This window comes from Nylanderia fulva, unplaced genomic scaffold (assembly GCF_048542155.1).
Source record: "Nylanderia fulva isolate GAGA-0341 unplaced genomic scaffold, ASM4854215v1 Scaffold115, whole genome shotgun sequence".
In the NCBI taxonomy this organism is placed as follows: domain Eukaryota; kingdom Metazoa; phylum Arthropoda; class Insecta; order Hymenoptera; family Formicidae; genus Nylanderia; species Nylanderia fulva.
The window spans coordinates 336,424-353,163 of NW_028189355.1; the positions used below are offsets into that span (position 1 = coordinate 336,424).

The window sequence follows — 16,740 nt, forward strand, 5'->3', positions numbered from 1 at the left end:
GAGACGGTCGCCGATCACCTGACGTGTTTGCGCGTACTCTTCGAAAGGTTAAGTCCGCCGTGGAACCTGGAGGAGCAATTGAATCACGCGCATCTCCATACAACACCGTTAGATTGCAAAAACATTACAACAATCTTTCACCGCAATATTGCAAATTTACTGCAAAATGTTGCTTCATCATTGCTGTTGAATTGCAACAATGTTAAAATGTCCGCTTTTTGGAAGATAATAAAATTATTGATTATCGTTAACATTTTTTATTGTACAATATTGCAAAAAATTATTTTATTACAGTATTATACCCAGTAAATACCAAGTTACAGTTATATAACTGTTAGTTGTAATTTTCCACTCAACAATATAATTGTTATAATACACGTATTATATTTTTGAGTGGAAAATTACAACTAACAATTATATAGCTGTAACTTGGTGTTTGCTGGGTATATGTATATATATTACAATATATAAATTATAGAATTTGGATTACATGCAATATTTCCGAAATATTAATGTCATGTTGCTACAAGTGTGCTGGAATTTTGTGCACCTATATCTCTGCAATGTCTTTATAATGTTGCATTGCAACTTGCAACATTGCAACGTTGCTGCAATATAATTGCAATAATCTGTGCTGTATGGGTCGTAACATGTTGCCGCGTTTGCAGGTTGCGGTTCATCGTCGAGACGTATCAAGAGACACGGTAGTGTCTCGCGACCAGTTAAGGGCGTAGCGGAGACACCGTGTATCTTAACGCGAGTCGGACATTTGAGTCTTTATAATATTTCGAATCCTCAATAATGGCTGAAGCAATCGAGTTTATACTAGACTTAATCGATAGATTGAGTTCGAATTATATAATAAAAGTGTCTTTATTTCTGCTCTATGTGATTTGTAAGCAGAGATATATAAATGCAAAGTCGAAATATGAAAAATTTCTATTAAGAAACGTCCCCGTCATCATTATTATCATCATTATCATCATTATCATCATCATTATCATCATCGACCACGCATACATAGTAGTATCGTGCTACACGTATTCACACGTATACAACACATGCGCACACATATATCACACGTACACAACACATGCAAGATGCATGTAGTGGTAATTTTGTCCATCTCGCACGTTTTACAACAGATGGCGATAGTGGCGCTCCGCCATATCGGCAGCGTGCGGGGTTATGTTGGCTAACTCTCTCTCTCTCTCTCTCTCTCTCTCTCTCTCTCTCTCTCTCTCTCTCTCTCTCTCTCTCTCTCTCTCTCTCTTTCTCACACGCACACGCACACACACACACACTCTCTCATTCTCACTCACTCACTCACTGTTCGTCTTGTGTACTTATTTAGTACATTCATGATCGGCAGCGTGCGGGGTTATGTTGGCTAACTCTCTCTCTCTCTCTCTCTCTCTCTCTCTCTCTCTCTCTCTCTCTCTCTCTCTCTCTCTCTCTCTCTTTCTCACACACACACGCACACACACACACACTCTCTCATTCTCACTCACTCACTCACTGTTCGTCTTGTGTACTTATTCAGTACATTCATGATTAAACATCTATATGCATTAATGTGAAATTTACTTACAATTAGTTTACTTGAAATATTCAATCTCTAAAGTGTTTATCTTATAATAAGATAGACAAAAAAATCTGAGTAAATAATAAGAAAAAAAACAAGGATTATTATTGTCATAATTTTTTATCAATTAAGTACTCTCAACTATCCAATAATTAAATAAATACGTACAAATGTGCGCGCGTGTACACACATACACATATTGATATTAAAGAGATTGAAGGAGAGGAAGGAGAAGATAAAAATTTAAATATTCACATATATTTTCAAATATTATATATGAATTTATAGTTTACATATCTAATTAATAATGAATTTCTAATTATATTAAACATATCAAAATAAAGACATACATGTATTTATCAAATGAATAAAATTATTGAATACAGACTTAAAAAATTTATTAAACATAAACTTAAAAAATTAATTAATTAAACATATTCCAAATTTAGAAAAAATAAACTTTATTTATATATGCAACAGCTTTTTAAACTAAATTTTTAAATTCTATTTTATATTAGACAATTATCTCAATCAACATCTACGTCCACATTAGCTGCACTGCAGACTACCTCTACAGCCACATTATCTGCTCCGCGGATATAGCGTTATGCCAATACGATACATTACATGTACTTACTTACTTGCCTTTACTGTACCAACTCTTGTTCTTTCCACGTCATCATGTTTTTACAGTTATCGTTTGCTGTATATCTTCCAGCAAACTTTATTTCGTGTGAAGTGTATTTAATTAATTAAATCTCTGCGAAAGATTGAGAAGATGAAGGGATAATTCAAACTATGAAGACATGGTTACATGGAAAAGACAAGAGTTGATACAATAATAAAGACATACATGTATTTGTATCCTGCTGGCATAAGGTTATAGAAGTTGATTGAGATTGAAAAATAATAATGAAAATAATAAAAAAAATAAAGACACATGTATTTGTATCGTGCTGGCATAAAGTTATAAAAGTTGATTGAGATTGAAAAATAATAATAAAAATAATTAAAAAAAGGAAATATTCAATCATCATTTAAAAGCATATTTGAAATCTGTAGAATAAACAGTTTTTGCAAAAAATGTGGAGCATTAGAGCTCTAGTAAGTCTAAAAATAAATGTAAACATCAATTAATAATAACTGATGTTATATATATATTATATATATAAACCAATTTGTTGCAATATTCACTATAAAAGGTTGTAAGGGTAAGATGGCTAAAAGTGAATAATTTAAAAGATAATTAACATAATTTTACATAAACTGAAATATTTCATAGAATAAAATATTTGTAATATTTCGAAGTTTATGTAAGATTATGTAAAAATTATACCTTTACAACTTTTTATAGTAAATATTGCGAGGAATCGATTTATATGAGAAAAATTAAGGTAATTCTATTTTGAAAATATAAGTGACCTTTAAATAACCTTGAAAATCGCCGTTTAGGAAAAAGTCTGTGTCAACTTTTTCTTTTTCGAAATCCTGCAACTTTTATCTAAATTTAATAGAAAATGTATAAAAAATGCTCGACAAAAGAAATAAAAAAATTTTAGTTAAAAAAACTGGGAGCGCTGCTAAATAATATTCTAACAATATTAAAATTAAATTGTTACTTTTAAACTCATTACAGTTAAAATATGTTTTGTGTTTAAATTAATTAATGTTACTTTAAGGTGCATTGTAATTTTGAAACTTAGCAGCGCGCCCAGTTTTTTTAACTAAAATTTTTTTATTTCTTTTTCACATGGCGCATGGACTTGGCATCTTGTTTATCTTTTTTTTTAAAAGATAAGTTTTTTTAAGGTACGATTCTACATTTGCAAATTTAAATTTTTACTGATTCATTATACGACTCTATATATGTCTGCAACTTTAATTTTCCACTGGTACAAGTTTCTACTTTCACTTGGCGCAATTTTTTTTTTATTTCATTACTTTTGTTACGATTGTACATGGGTTTATAATCGATAATTTTTCATACAATTCTATTGTACATGGGTTTGCAATGTAGGATTCTACATAAGTTTGCAATGGATAATTTTTAATACAATTCTACATGGGTTTGCAATGGTTAATTTTTCATAGGATTCTACATGAGTTTGCAATGGTTAATTTTTCATAGGATTCTACATAGGTTTGCAATGGGTACGATTCTACATGGGTTTGCAATGGTTAATTTTGCCTAGGATTCTACATGGGTTTGCAATGATTAATTTTTCATAGGATTTTACATGGGTTTGCAATAGGATAGGATTCTACATGGGTTTGCAATGGATAATTTTTGTTAATGGCGTGCCCTTAACTGGTCGCCTTTTTTTACCTTTTTTTAAAGGTGAGTTTTTAGAGATTATACGACTTTACGTCATTAGAGAATTTAGCGACGCGCATCGAGAATAGTTACGCAGCGGTGTCGCGCTCCCCCACCTCCGGAAAGAACAATTTTTGCTAATTTGTCTAAAATATTATAATAAGACTCGCTAAGAAGCTCAGTGTCTTTATTTAAATTTAATCCATTTTTTTGTTCTTTAATGTGTAACATCTCTGAGATGAGACTTTTATGATAATTAATTTCTTTATCCATAATCAATACATTATCCCAATTGAATGTATGCATACATTAGAATTGCTTCGATAAAGAATACAGAATTTTTAGTAGGATATAGATGCCTTAATAAACTTGATAAAATTATTAAAACACAAAAAGACAAAATTAAACATTCTTGCAATTACAGTTACAGTGCTTTATGATTTTAAAAAACTGCTGCTGCATTGCTATATACTCTGTTGGACACATCAAATATTTCGGATATTAACTTTTGTAAAGAAGTGCAATTCCACGCAATCATTAAGAACTGCTGCTGTAAATGTATACCTGCATATTAGAGATATTTGTATCAGTAAACTAATGGATACCAACGAAGTAAATATTTTTAAATTTAATATCTATAAAATAAGGAGTTTTATTTAATGGTTTTAAATTTATTTTAAGAATAACTTTTTTAATAATTTACGCAAACCTAGCAATAAAAGTTAATATTTTAAAAGCAATTTATTTACAATAAGGCTATAATATAGATAATTGAATGCATGAACGCAATGAGCGATAAAAATACGCACACGCTTGACAGATGCACGAAAATGGTTTACTTATTACCATAGTAACCGATATTATGAATATTATAATCAATAAAATATGTGTTAAAAAATATATTATAACATAATTTAATAATAAATAATAATGTAATAATAATAAATATAAAATTCGATCATATATCTGTATAAAAATTATATACAGAATGTCTCAAAAATCTTGTTTTTATTGATTGTGACGTTATTTTTCACATTTTTATAATTTGTATCATAAGATAAAACAGAATTTAAGAATAAAAGCAAAAAATTGACGTTGAATAGACGTGGATTAAACGTCTTTTTAACCAATTATTTCATAGTAAATATAACAGTTATATATATATAATATAAATTATTTTATACAGGTCTCATAACTCACGAGCTAACATTCGTGAGTAGATTCTTTAGTCAATTTTAAGATTTCTCAAAATAAAAATAAAAAATGATTAAAAATATACACATTGTATAAAAAAATCAAATTAGTTATGCAGAAAAAATCAATATCATCTGACTAGAAAAAAATCAATAACAGATGACAGATCGATACGCGTATATAAAATGATTGGTTAAAAAGACGTCGAATCCACATCTATTCAATTTTTTTTTATTTATTCTTAAATTCTGTTTTATATTATACAGTACAAGTTACAAATTTGTAGAAAAGACATCGTTACAATCAATAGAAACAAAACTTTTGAAAGTAGTTTAAAAGTGATTTAATTTGGATACCAATTTCAACCATACACGACATAGACGTTTAATAGTCGCCTTCCCGATTTGTCGTTTCTCATTGGGTATGAATATAACGTCATAACCTTCGACTTTTCTGATATTTTGTGAATTTTTTTTTATTTATATTATTATATTATATTTGCTTGTATGTATTTTTATTAATATTTAAAATATTAATTTTGATATTTTAGGTAAATAATAACTTTTTTGTTTAATTTGCTACATGTTTAAAGTCAATTATTGTTTCATAAATGCATTTTGAATGTAATATTCCTAATAATTAAGCTTATGTAATATTTATAAATTTTTCAATATATTTTTTTATATTTCTAATAAATATTATGCCTTCATAGATATTTCATCTAATATTATTTAAACTTGTTTTACTTTGCTGCTGACCCTTTCCTTGTTCTTGATTACCTTCCATTCCTCTTGTTATTTAAAGGTAAATTATTTATTTATAAGGTAAATAATAATTTTATTTAAAATTTTTCAAATTTTAATTATTTTTTTATATATGTATTTTGAATGTCTTATATATGTTTTATATATGTATTTTGAATGTTTTTATATGTGTATTTTGAATAATTGGATGCAGTATCAATTTTGCATAAAGCTTATATAGACAAATTTGTTTAATTAACATAATTTATTTAATAATAACCTTAATTATTTTTTATAAAAAGATCCTGCGGGCGATTGGCTTCGCGATCCGGAGGATGTATAGGACGATTGATCGCGCGACGGAGAGCAGGGTTTAAATGCGTCTGAGATGGACGAGGCGTCGTGACGAGAAATGGATTTAATCAGGAAAGAGAGGAGAGAGAGAGAGAGGGAGAGAGAGAGAGAGTGAGAGAGAGAGAATGAGTGAGTGAGTGAGAGAGAGAGAGAGAGAGAGAGAGAGAGAGAGAGAGAGATTGATTGATGAGCTTTTATTTAGCTTTCTCAGCTATTTTCTTATACAGTTTTAACATTTACATATGTAAGATATGCGCTTTTAATCTTCTTTTAAATAATTCGAGCCTATCGCAAGTTTTAATTTCTACTGGCAGGACGTTATACAATATACTTCCTTCATAAAACAAACTTTTCTGTGCACTCCTTGTTTTTCGAAATTGAATTTCGATATTACCCGCTTGTCTTGTTTCCCTATCGCATTTGTTCCCTACTATTTGTAACTTATCTCTTAACTGAATTGGTAACAGGTTATTCAATATCTTGAAAATAAATATACATATATTATATTGTAATCTTTGTCTTACTGACATAAATTGCAACGCCTCTAGCATGTTTTCCACTTTGGTGTATCTATCACATTGAAGTATTATCCTCATAGCTCTGTTTTGTACCTTCTGCAGTTGGGTTATCTGCGTCTCCCCCATGCCTATTAATATCGTCGCGCAATACTCAAAATGAGGAGCTATGATTGTCTTATATATAATGCATCTAGTATACACTGATATGTAATTACCTACTCTATTTAAGAAACTCGTTTTTTACCTATTTTCTTTAACATATAATCACAGTGATCTTGAAATCGAAGTCTGTCATCGATAATTATACCTAGATATTTCATAGTCTCTACACGCTCTATTTCAATTCCGTCCAGACATTTCAAAATAGTATTACCTCTCAATTCTTTTCGAATACTTCTAACTATCATATACTTCGTTTTACTTGCATTCATTTTTAACTTATTTATATTCATCCAACGTTCGATTATATTAAAAGCCGTGTTCAATTTTATCTCTATATCCGTGCTACTTTCTCCACTTACATATATAAGCGTGTCGTCTGCAAACATTTTTATATTGCACCCTTCTGGACAGCCTTCGATTATATCATTTATATATATTATAAATAGTAAAGGTCCTAGTACCGAGCCTTGTGGCACTCCGTATTCTGTTGTCAATAATTTAGACCATGTATGATTGAAACGCACTTGCTGTTTCCTATTATTTAAATATGATTTGAACCATTCTAAAGCCATTCCTCTAATTCCATAATAATACATTTTTCCTAATAATCTTTCTCTGTCTATTGTTTCAAACGCTCTCTTAAGATCCATGAAAATTACACCTACCATTTTTCCTTCGCTTACTATTAATTTCCATTCGTCAATGACAGTTTGAATCGCTGTTTCACACGAGTAATATTTTCTAAACCCCGACTGATGTTCTGTTATAATATCGTTAGTTTCCAAATACATTTCAAGTTGTTCTTTTACTACTAATTCTAACACTTTTTCAAATATTGGTAACATATTTATAGGCCTATAATCGCTCGCTTTTTTCGCTTTATCTATCTTTGGAATCGGTATTATCGTAGAGGTTTTCCAACCTTCCGGACAGAGACCTTCTCTTAAAGAATTGTTTATTATATTCGCAAATTCCTCTTTTATTACAGAAAAAGTTGTCCTCAATATATCGCTAGTTATTCCCTATTCCGTACCTTTCTTTTTCGGCAATCCCATAACAATTTTTTCTAACTGCTCTAGTTTAATAGTCACGAAATTTTCCATAAATCCTTTATTTTCGATAATATAAATAATTTTCTTATTTATATTCATCCAATGATCGATTATATCACCGGATCTAACGACCTTTATAGAGTTTATTATACTATTAATACTTTGTATATAATATAAATTAAATTTATCAGCTATATTGCACTCTTCGATATCGCCTAAAATTTCAAAATCTATATTTCCTACCTCTTTTATGCCTACTGGCTCGCCTCTAATTATTTCTTTCAAGGTTTTCCACATAGACGTAGGATTTTCTTTATTAAGATCTATCATATTTTCATAATATTCTTTTTTCTTCTCCCTAATTAATTTTACTACTGTATTTCTTTCAATTTTATACTGCGACCAATTTTGTTCGGTATCGTCATACAATGCTCTTCTATATGCCTTATCCCTTCTATCCGCAGCCTCTTTTATTTCGTCTGAAAACCATTTCTTCCCTTCCCAAACTTTCGGAATTCTAAATTTTTTCCTCGGCGCCATTACATCTAACGCACCCACTATACTATCGACAAGTTTTTTCGCCCTCTCACTGACACCCATACATTCACACTGACATTCCTGGCTTTCTTGTAATTTATTTTTCACTAATATAGCAAATTTATTTTCATCAAACTCTTTATAATTCCTAGCACTAAATTCTCTATATTTACTTTCAGTTTTACTAACACTCAGCTCAACTTTCAGCCACGCGTGATCCGTAATTTTAGGTTCATGAATTACCTGTACTATTTTATTATTATTAGCGAAGATCAAATCTATAATTGTCTGACTGTCTTTCGTAATTCTCGTCGGTTCGTTAACATATTGTTTCATACCTAAGCTTAGCATTGTCGTTTGCAGTTTATTCGCATAAAACGAATCTCTCATAAGATCTATATTAAAATCTCCTATTACCATGCATTCTCCCTTTATTATAAACTCTTCTACTATATCCTCGAAAAATCTCAAGAAATCTCCGTGCGATGCGCTCGGTGAGTGATATATTACCATTATCACTCCTTTATATAATTTATCTTTTACTTCTACCGCAACACACCAACAATTCGATTCTAATTTTTTTTTCCCTCTAATACTATTTCATATTTAATATCGCTTCTAACGTATAAAATAACTCCTCCCGTATTCCTATTCTCAGCATTACATCTAACTATACTATAACCCGGAACGTTCACTTCACTGTCTTCGATATCCTCAGTCACTCTGGTCTCCGATAATGCTAAGAACGCAGGATTTATTTTCTTCATGATCTGATGTTGTATCTCATCTCTGTGCGCAATTAAACTTTGCGCATTTGTATATAGTATTATCTCCGCTTCTTCCTGTGGTTGCTATTTAGCGTCCTCCCAGCCTGCTCTCCTCTTCTCCTCCCGTAGCGCCCTCTTAAAGGTCGGACATTCCGGACTAAGGGCGTCATGGTCATCGCTTATATTCAGATTGTATGTTCGATTTTTGAACATACAATTCACACATTTCTTCTTTGTCGCTGTACAATCACGCGAGTTATGACTTCCTGCACATTTATAGCATGCTTCCTCTCGCGTACAATTTTTTGCAATATGATAATATCCCCAGCATTTGAAACATCTTTTAACATTGATGTGATTAAATACCGGACACTTCTTCCATCCTACACTTAGCTTTCCTTTCTTCAATATCAGCTCATGTGTCTCTTCATCTGCTTCTATTATTATTGACCCTTCTTCATTTCCTTTTCTTTCAGATTGATTATTTCTCCTTTCTTTGATCATTCTCTTCACAATTCGCATATTTGCTGTATCTATTTTATTCTGCATCTTTATCGTATTTATAAGTTCATTATCATCTAATTTCATCTCTTCTACACCTATATTAATAATTTTTATCTTTGGTTTTGATTGAGGCGACTCTATCACTTTATAATTTTCTCCCAGCTTAGCTTGAACTGTCTCCTTCAATTTTCTCACCTCCTCGCCGGTTTCACAACCCACGATCACTGTTCCCTTGCTACCTTTCCTTAATTTCGTTATTCCCATAGCCATACTCTTAATATCCACCTTTTCTTTTATCAATTTTTTAGTGGCTTCACTCTCTTGTTGCATTTTCGGCTTAACAATTATAACGTTTTCTTTCTTCTTCCCTTTAACCGCTTCACTGTAGCTTATCTGCGATTCTTCCTTTGATACACATGTTACTCCCTGTATCATTTTCTTCAAGTTTTCCAGTTCTTGCTTAACATTTACTAATTCTTCTTGAACTACTTCTTTAATCATTAGTTTAATTTCATTTTTACAGGCTGTTTCATTTTTTATTTCCTTTACAGTTTTTATGATCCAGTCTACTTTTACATCAATGCCTGATCCTTTACTTGTGAACGATCCTGCAGATCCCACGGATCCTGTAGACGATGTCCTATCTCTTCCTGCCGTCTTCATGTTTGTTTCTTTACTATCAATCAAAAACTCCTCAAATGGGCCTTTACACGGCACTAATTCTTGTCTACTGTCCAGAATTTTATGCTTAATTACACATCCTGGATGGTAAAAAAGCTTATTTATACAAGTTTTGCATTTGACGACTTTATTCTTTATTGCCTTCCTACATGCCGAGCATCGATACTCTGCATATTCATCGTCCATGCCGATAATTACCGGCCGAAACCGCTAATATCAGCCTAATCGATCACTCACCTGTGATCCACTTTCACACGTCAGCACTATTGTGTCCACGTATAATGTCTACTTGTCTTACGAGACTTCAATGCCCCGAAGAATAAATTCACTGCTCACAATCACAGATCGCCATATCCCGGCTAGATAACTTTCATAGCTATCCCCTTTTTATGGCAGCGTAACTTGAATAACTTATTATACTTCTTTTCCACTGTTTACCGGTGAAAACTCAGTATTTTGACGGAGCGATGTGACACACGTCTTCTCCACTTCAGAGAGAGAGAGAGAGAGAGAGAGGAGAGAGAGAGGAGAGAGAGGAGAGAGAGAGAGAGAGAGAGAGAGAGAGAGAGAGAGAGAGAGAGAGAGAGAGAGAGAGAGAGAGAGAGAGAGAGAGAGAGAGAGAGAGAGAGAGAGAGAGAGAGAGAGTTCCTGGAGAGCTTGCATTAGCGTGGCGAGAATAGGTAACGAATTTCATGGAGAAGATGGTGCGAGCAAGCATAACGACTATTGGCGAATTATTAGCACATTTTGATGGAGTGATTACGATTATCTACAGACTACGAGACGAGATGACAAAAATATTAATAGGTTCGAGACTCAAGGGAAAGGCGGCCGAGTGATTTCATTCGAAGTCTGAACATATCGAAATATCGACCTTCTCTCGGCAATAAAAGTCTCATTTGATCATCGTCCAAATAAATTAAAACGAAAAAAAGAATTTAAGGGACAAGTTTGGAAGAGAGGTAAAACCTTCGGTGCGTACATGCACTAAAAAAAATCCATATATTTTTCCATGGAAATTACTTGTTCAGTATGGGAAAAGTTACTTGCTTATCACTGTAATTTATTTTTCCATTTGTTTTACAGTTAAAATATATATTAATGTAAAAATACATGTAAAATATAGGTAAAGTTACTATTTTTATGCAAAAAAATCATGTAATTTTAAATTTACTATTTTTATTTTGTTAAAACTTTATTTTATAAATATTTATCCATCTTATTTATAACATTATTTTATAGCATTTATACATTACTAGCATTTTCTATGTATAATTCCATGTTCAGTAAAACATTTTTAATTTTGAAAATTATTAAGAATATATTTCATATAAAATTACATATAATCTGTAATCTTCCATATAAGTAGCAATATTGCATGATTATGTTGGGTCGGAAAAAACCTAGCATAGTCATGTCATTTTACATAAATATTTTTTTGCAATAACAATAAAAATACAAATTACCTCTCGTGTAAAATTTAAAATTAATAAAACATAAAAAGTAGGCCAAATAAACGAGCCAAAATAATTTAGATGTAAGGATAATTAAAATTATTTGGCTCGTTTATTTGGCTTACTTTTTATGTTTTTTTGCAATGCCTGTTGCGAAAGTTCGATTTTCGATTGCTGTTTAACGTGCGGAAAATGACTTATTTCTCAACAATTCAATGTATGCCTTACTTTACCACACTAGTGCGAGAAAAGCATCTTTATGATTTACTTTACCGCACTAGTGCGGTAATGTGGGTTACTATGGTTACATTTTACCGCACTAGTGCAGAAAAAATCTTTCTTAATGGTTATTGATTGATAATTTTTGTTTTATCATTTCTCGATTAACATAACAAACTTGAACATAACGAAATTCACGCGAGACAAAACGTCAATTTGTTATAACCTTTATTATTCAAAAAGGATCAAATGGATAAAAGAAACGAGTATTTAAGACCATCTACGCCGTTAGAACTTATAGAAGCAGCTCAATATGCCACGAAGATTTTATTACCGAAAAAATCAAGAGATAAGTGCATGAGTAAAAACATCTCAAATCGAACTTTTGCGATAGGCATTACAAAAAATATTGTATGTGACATGTGCGGAGGACAACAAATACATCGCGCGTAAAGTTGCCGCATTCGCCTTAACTTATTATGCATTCACACTCGTACTCGTGTGAATGCATCATAAGCCTTCGGCTCATGCGGCAACTTCACGCGCAATGTAATTCGTTATTTTCCGCACTTGCCACATAGGATACTATTTTCAGTGTGCATGACAAAATTATCTGGCAAACAAGGTGCCAATTTAGGAGACTGATCTTGTTGATTATTTATCATCGACGAAATAACGGATTTTTTACATGTTACAGGCATGATCAAGGAAGTGCGAATTCAAGGATTTGCGACGACGGCATCTCTGTTGCGGGCTTTCGAGAAAGTGATCCTCCGGGCAAGGGGACAGAGGGATGGCATGGTCACCCCGATGGGAAAACCGGACGGCAGTGGACGGAGTTTTCACAGAGGATTGAAACAGCAAAAGAGTGGACGAAAGAGAGCAGAAATCGAGACGATATTACAACTTGCGGGGAACAGAATCATATATGAGTGCAAACTGTCCAACGAGGGTGAGCGGCGTAAAATGTTTTTGCTGCGGCGAACGCGGACACGTAGCGGACAGATAACTGTAGAAATGCGTTAGGAGATATGATCCGAAATTATACGCGATGTAGAAGTTAAAATGAAATTGATTCTTAAAGATGACAAGCCCGTATACCAAAAAGCGCGAAAATGTTCTTAACAAGAAATACAAATAATAAAGAGATAGATAGGTGAGTGGCTGAATGACGATATTGTACGGCCGTCGTTGTCGGAATATGCGAGCCCCGTGATCTTGGTAAAAAAAAAGGAACGGCGTATCGATTATGCGTAGATTACCGACGACTAAATCAAAAGATTGTAAAAGACCGCTATCGCCTGCCGCGCTGATCAGCTGGATCGGCTGTAAAATGCAAAAATCTTTACCACTTTAGATCTTGAAAATGGATTTTTTCATGTCGAAGTAAACGTCAGACCATCGAACTTCATTCCAATGCGTCAAAATACGGCTATAGCGCTATTTTATTACAATATGACAATAATCTATTGCATCCCGTATATTATGTAAGCAGCCGTACGACTTCGGCGGAAGAAAAATACAGTAGCTATGAGCTCGATGTGCTTGCAATTATAAAACCTTTGAAAAAGTTCCGCGTGTATTTAATAGGTATATCCTTTAAAATAATAACAGATTGTAAAGCGTTCAGTTTAATCATAAGTAAAAAAAGATTTATGCGTGCATGAGCTTTACAGCTAGAAGAATTTAGTTATAACATCGAACATCATTCGGGAAAAACGATATTAGACGCATATATAGATGCACTGCTTTATTGGTTTATGTATTGTTTCTTTTGTGTACCTATTATTCTGCTTATAATGTACTTATTTTCAAAACAATTCGTGCTCTTGTTTTGACATGCAACGAGTAATCGCGCGATTTCATTACCGCCGAGTGTTGAATGTGTCATTACTTGATTGACTCGCAAAATTTGTAATGTGATTATAAATCGTCTCTCCTAAAACCTCGAGGTCACAGACCGCCGAATTCACGCAAAGAATGCTTTTAATTCGTAGAATAAAATAAAGCCGAAATTTATAGAATATCCCCTTATGTGAATTTTTTTTCTCGTCTTAAAATAAATCAAGCTCGTAAACCTACAGTATGTATATAGAATCAGCTGTACCAGAAAAATCAATATCAAAGGTAATGTCAAGGCCACGTGCAGTGATGCGAGGCACCCCATGTATCTATACGCGCCCTTCCCAAACTTTGCGCCCTATGTATAACGTATATTGCGTACTGAATTGTAATGCCTCTGTACATACACAGACTAGGTCAAATTTAATTGATTCGTTAATTAATTGAAAAAGAGTAGAAAATGTCTTTTGTAATAAAAGAATGTAAAATATAAAAACGTGAATAAAAATAATAAAAAATAATTTAAAGAAAGTCAAAAGAATTTGATAATTTATCACTAAACATCACCATTACAAGTGCTATTATGAGCTATTCTCTTTATAATATTTATATTATTTATTATATTATTAGCTTTCATTCATTTTCTTATTTATTTTATATCAACAACAAAAAAGTTATAAGTTTTACATTTAATTTTTTATATTAAATTTTGATATAAATTATATTTTTCCAACCACGTTTGCAGCCACGTCTGCGACCTATTGTCAGCTCGCGTCTATCGAGCGGTTTTCCTTTTTATTATAACAAACAACTTTGCCTCAACTAGGCGAGAGGCACTACCGTGTTTCTTGATCTATTGTCAACTCGCGTCTATCGAGCGGTTTTCCTTTTTACTGAAACAAACAATATCAAACAAAATTAACGCATATGTATGTTTAGTCAACATTTTGGATAATTTCAAATAAGCATAACTCCGCTAAAAATGATTGTAATTGAAAATTCTTTTTTCATTTTCAAGCTTGAAGTCTCTACTTTAGAAAGCACTCGTCAGAATTTGAATTTATCCTCTACCTTCCTTCGCTACTACTTCAAAAGTAAAACGTCCGGGAAAAAATTCTAAAAATAAATTTAAGTAGATTTAAAACATCTATGTAAATCTTCATTGCTATCTAATTCTCTGTAAATCTTCGAATATCAATTTAAATTTAATGTATGTATGTAAAGCCAACTCGATCTACTAGCGTAAATCTATTCAGATCTAAATATATCTGCAGTAATATATCTATTTTGATCTAAATACATTTAAATAATTTACCCTAAGATTTTATTGCTCATTTAGTTGGCCTAAATATCATTTTATTTTTAAATAATTTTTTAATTTCTACAAGCCTTCCAATTTTTGATATTAAAATTAATATAAATCTATCGCTGTTTTGTTTTCACAGTCAAATCAGTAATGCAGTCTTAATTGTGATTATTAATACTGCATATTTTGAATCACGAATCTCTCCGTTAGTGCGGAAAATCCATTATGATTCTCGAGGGAGGTGAAGAAAACCACGAATCTCCGCGGGAAATCCATTATGATTTTCGAGAGAGGTAAGGAGGAAGAAACGTTCTCGTTATAAGTTTATAAAAAGGAATATCTTTGTTTGGAATCCGGGAATTATTTACAAGAAGTGAAGTGATAATAATTGTCTCGGAGTAACTTACTACTTATTGAGCGCGTTGATGTCGATGGACTTCCGTAAAATTTAAATCTCTTAAATTTTTGCTATCATTTTGCGCATTAATTGTATTGTCGACTTTTTTAATATAAAAACATTTCAGACACACACACACACCACTCTCTTTCGCAAGTTTCTTTCTTTATGTAAGATTACTGGGTTATCCCAATCAAAGTTGTGATTAAATTCTAAGCAATGTTCGATAATGACTGAAAAATTTCTTGCCAAAGGATCATTTATGTTGCGTCTTTGTTTCCCGAGTCTCGTATTCAAATGTCTCTTGCTTTGTCCAACGTATCTCATCACAATCATTACAATTTATACAATATACCCATTCTGTCTGTTTTTTGTCTATTAATTTGTTTTTCCCTTTTCTTATGTTATCTAACTTTTTAGGAACAGTATATACATATGTAAGACTTTGAAATTTTTATTTTTTAAAATTTGACAGATATCGTAATCAGATAATAATCCTTAAGGTTCGCCATAATAATTAATAAAAATCTCTCCTCAAAGGTAAAAGTCGACCAAACTGGCAATTATTTATTATAAATAATTAGTTAAAATAGAACGTTTCGGCTGTCATTGCAGCTCTTTTCAAATAAATCTATAAAAAGTTACATAAAAATAATTATAACAAACAAGAAAAAGAGAAATTGCAGAAATGTTTTATATAAAAAAACAACGTAAAAGCATTAATTTACAGAAAGATACGGAGAATTTTAGTGGGATTTATGATCGTGTTTTTGACGCTATTTAAATTATTTTTATTTTTACCTATTTATTTATTTATTTGACTTTGTTATGAGGTTTTAGATTGCGAAAGACACATTAGTTATGTCTCGATTTTCTTAATGCGTAGTGACTAAAATTCTTGCTAACTGTTAACATCTATTTATTTCTTGCTTACTTCTGTCAGTTCTACATTGTTCATTAAAACAATGGTAAATATTGTTGGTGGTATGCAGTAAATTTGATTTACTGTATTAATTTATTATGCATTTACGTTTGGTATGTAGCATATTTTTGTATATAAATGTATAATTATTTGTTGCGATGAAATGTATTAAAATTATAATTATTTTTA

General features: G+C 31.7%; 2 protein-coding genes across 2 annotated transcripts in view; one reads left to right on the plus strand and one right to left on the minus strand.

The window, feature by feature from the left end:
• The window catches only part of LOC146724815 (uncharacterized), an 86,411-nt gene extending 71,992 nt beyond the window's left edge, over window positions 1–14,419 (plus strand). The window contains exon 3 of the mRNA XM_085489233.1: window positions 12,782–14,419. Within this exon, the coding sequence (XP_085345359.1) occupies window positions 12,782–13,110 (329 nt within the window). The 3' untranslated portion in view covers window positions 13,111–14,419. The remainder of the gene's footprint in view (window positions 1–12,781) is intronic.
• Window positions 6,370–10,760, minus strand: LOC146724817 (uncharacterized). The gene has a single exon (XM_085489286.1). It carries the CDS (start codon window positions 10,595–10,597, stop codon window positions 9,311–9,313), a length of 1,287 nt encoding a protein of 428 aa, XP_085345412.1. The 5' UTR covers window positions 10,598–10,760; the 3' UTR covers window positions 6,370–9,310.
• Window positions 14,420–16,740: the final 2,321 nt, after the last annotated feature.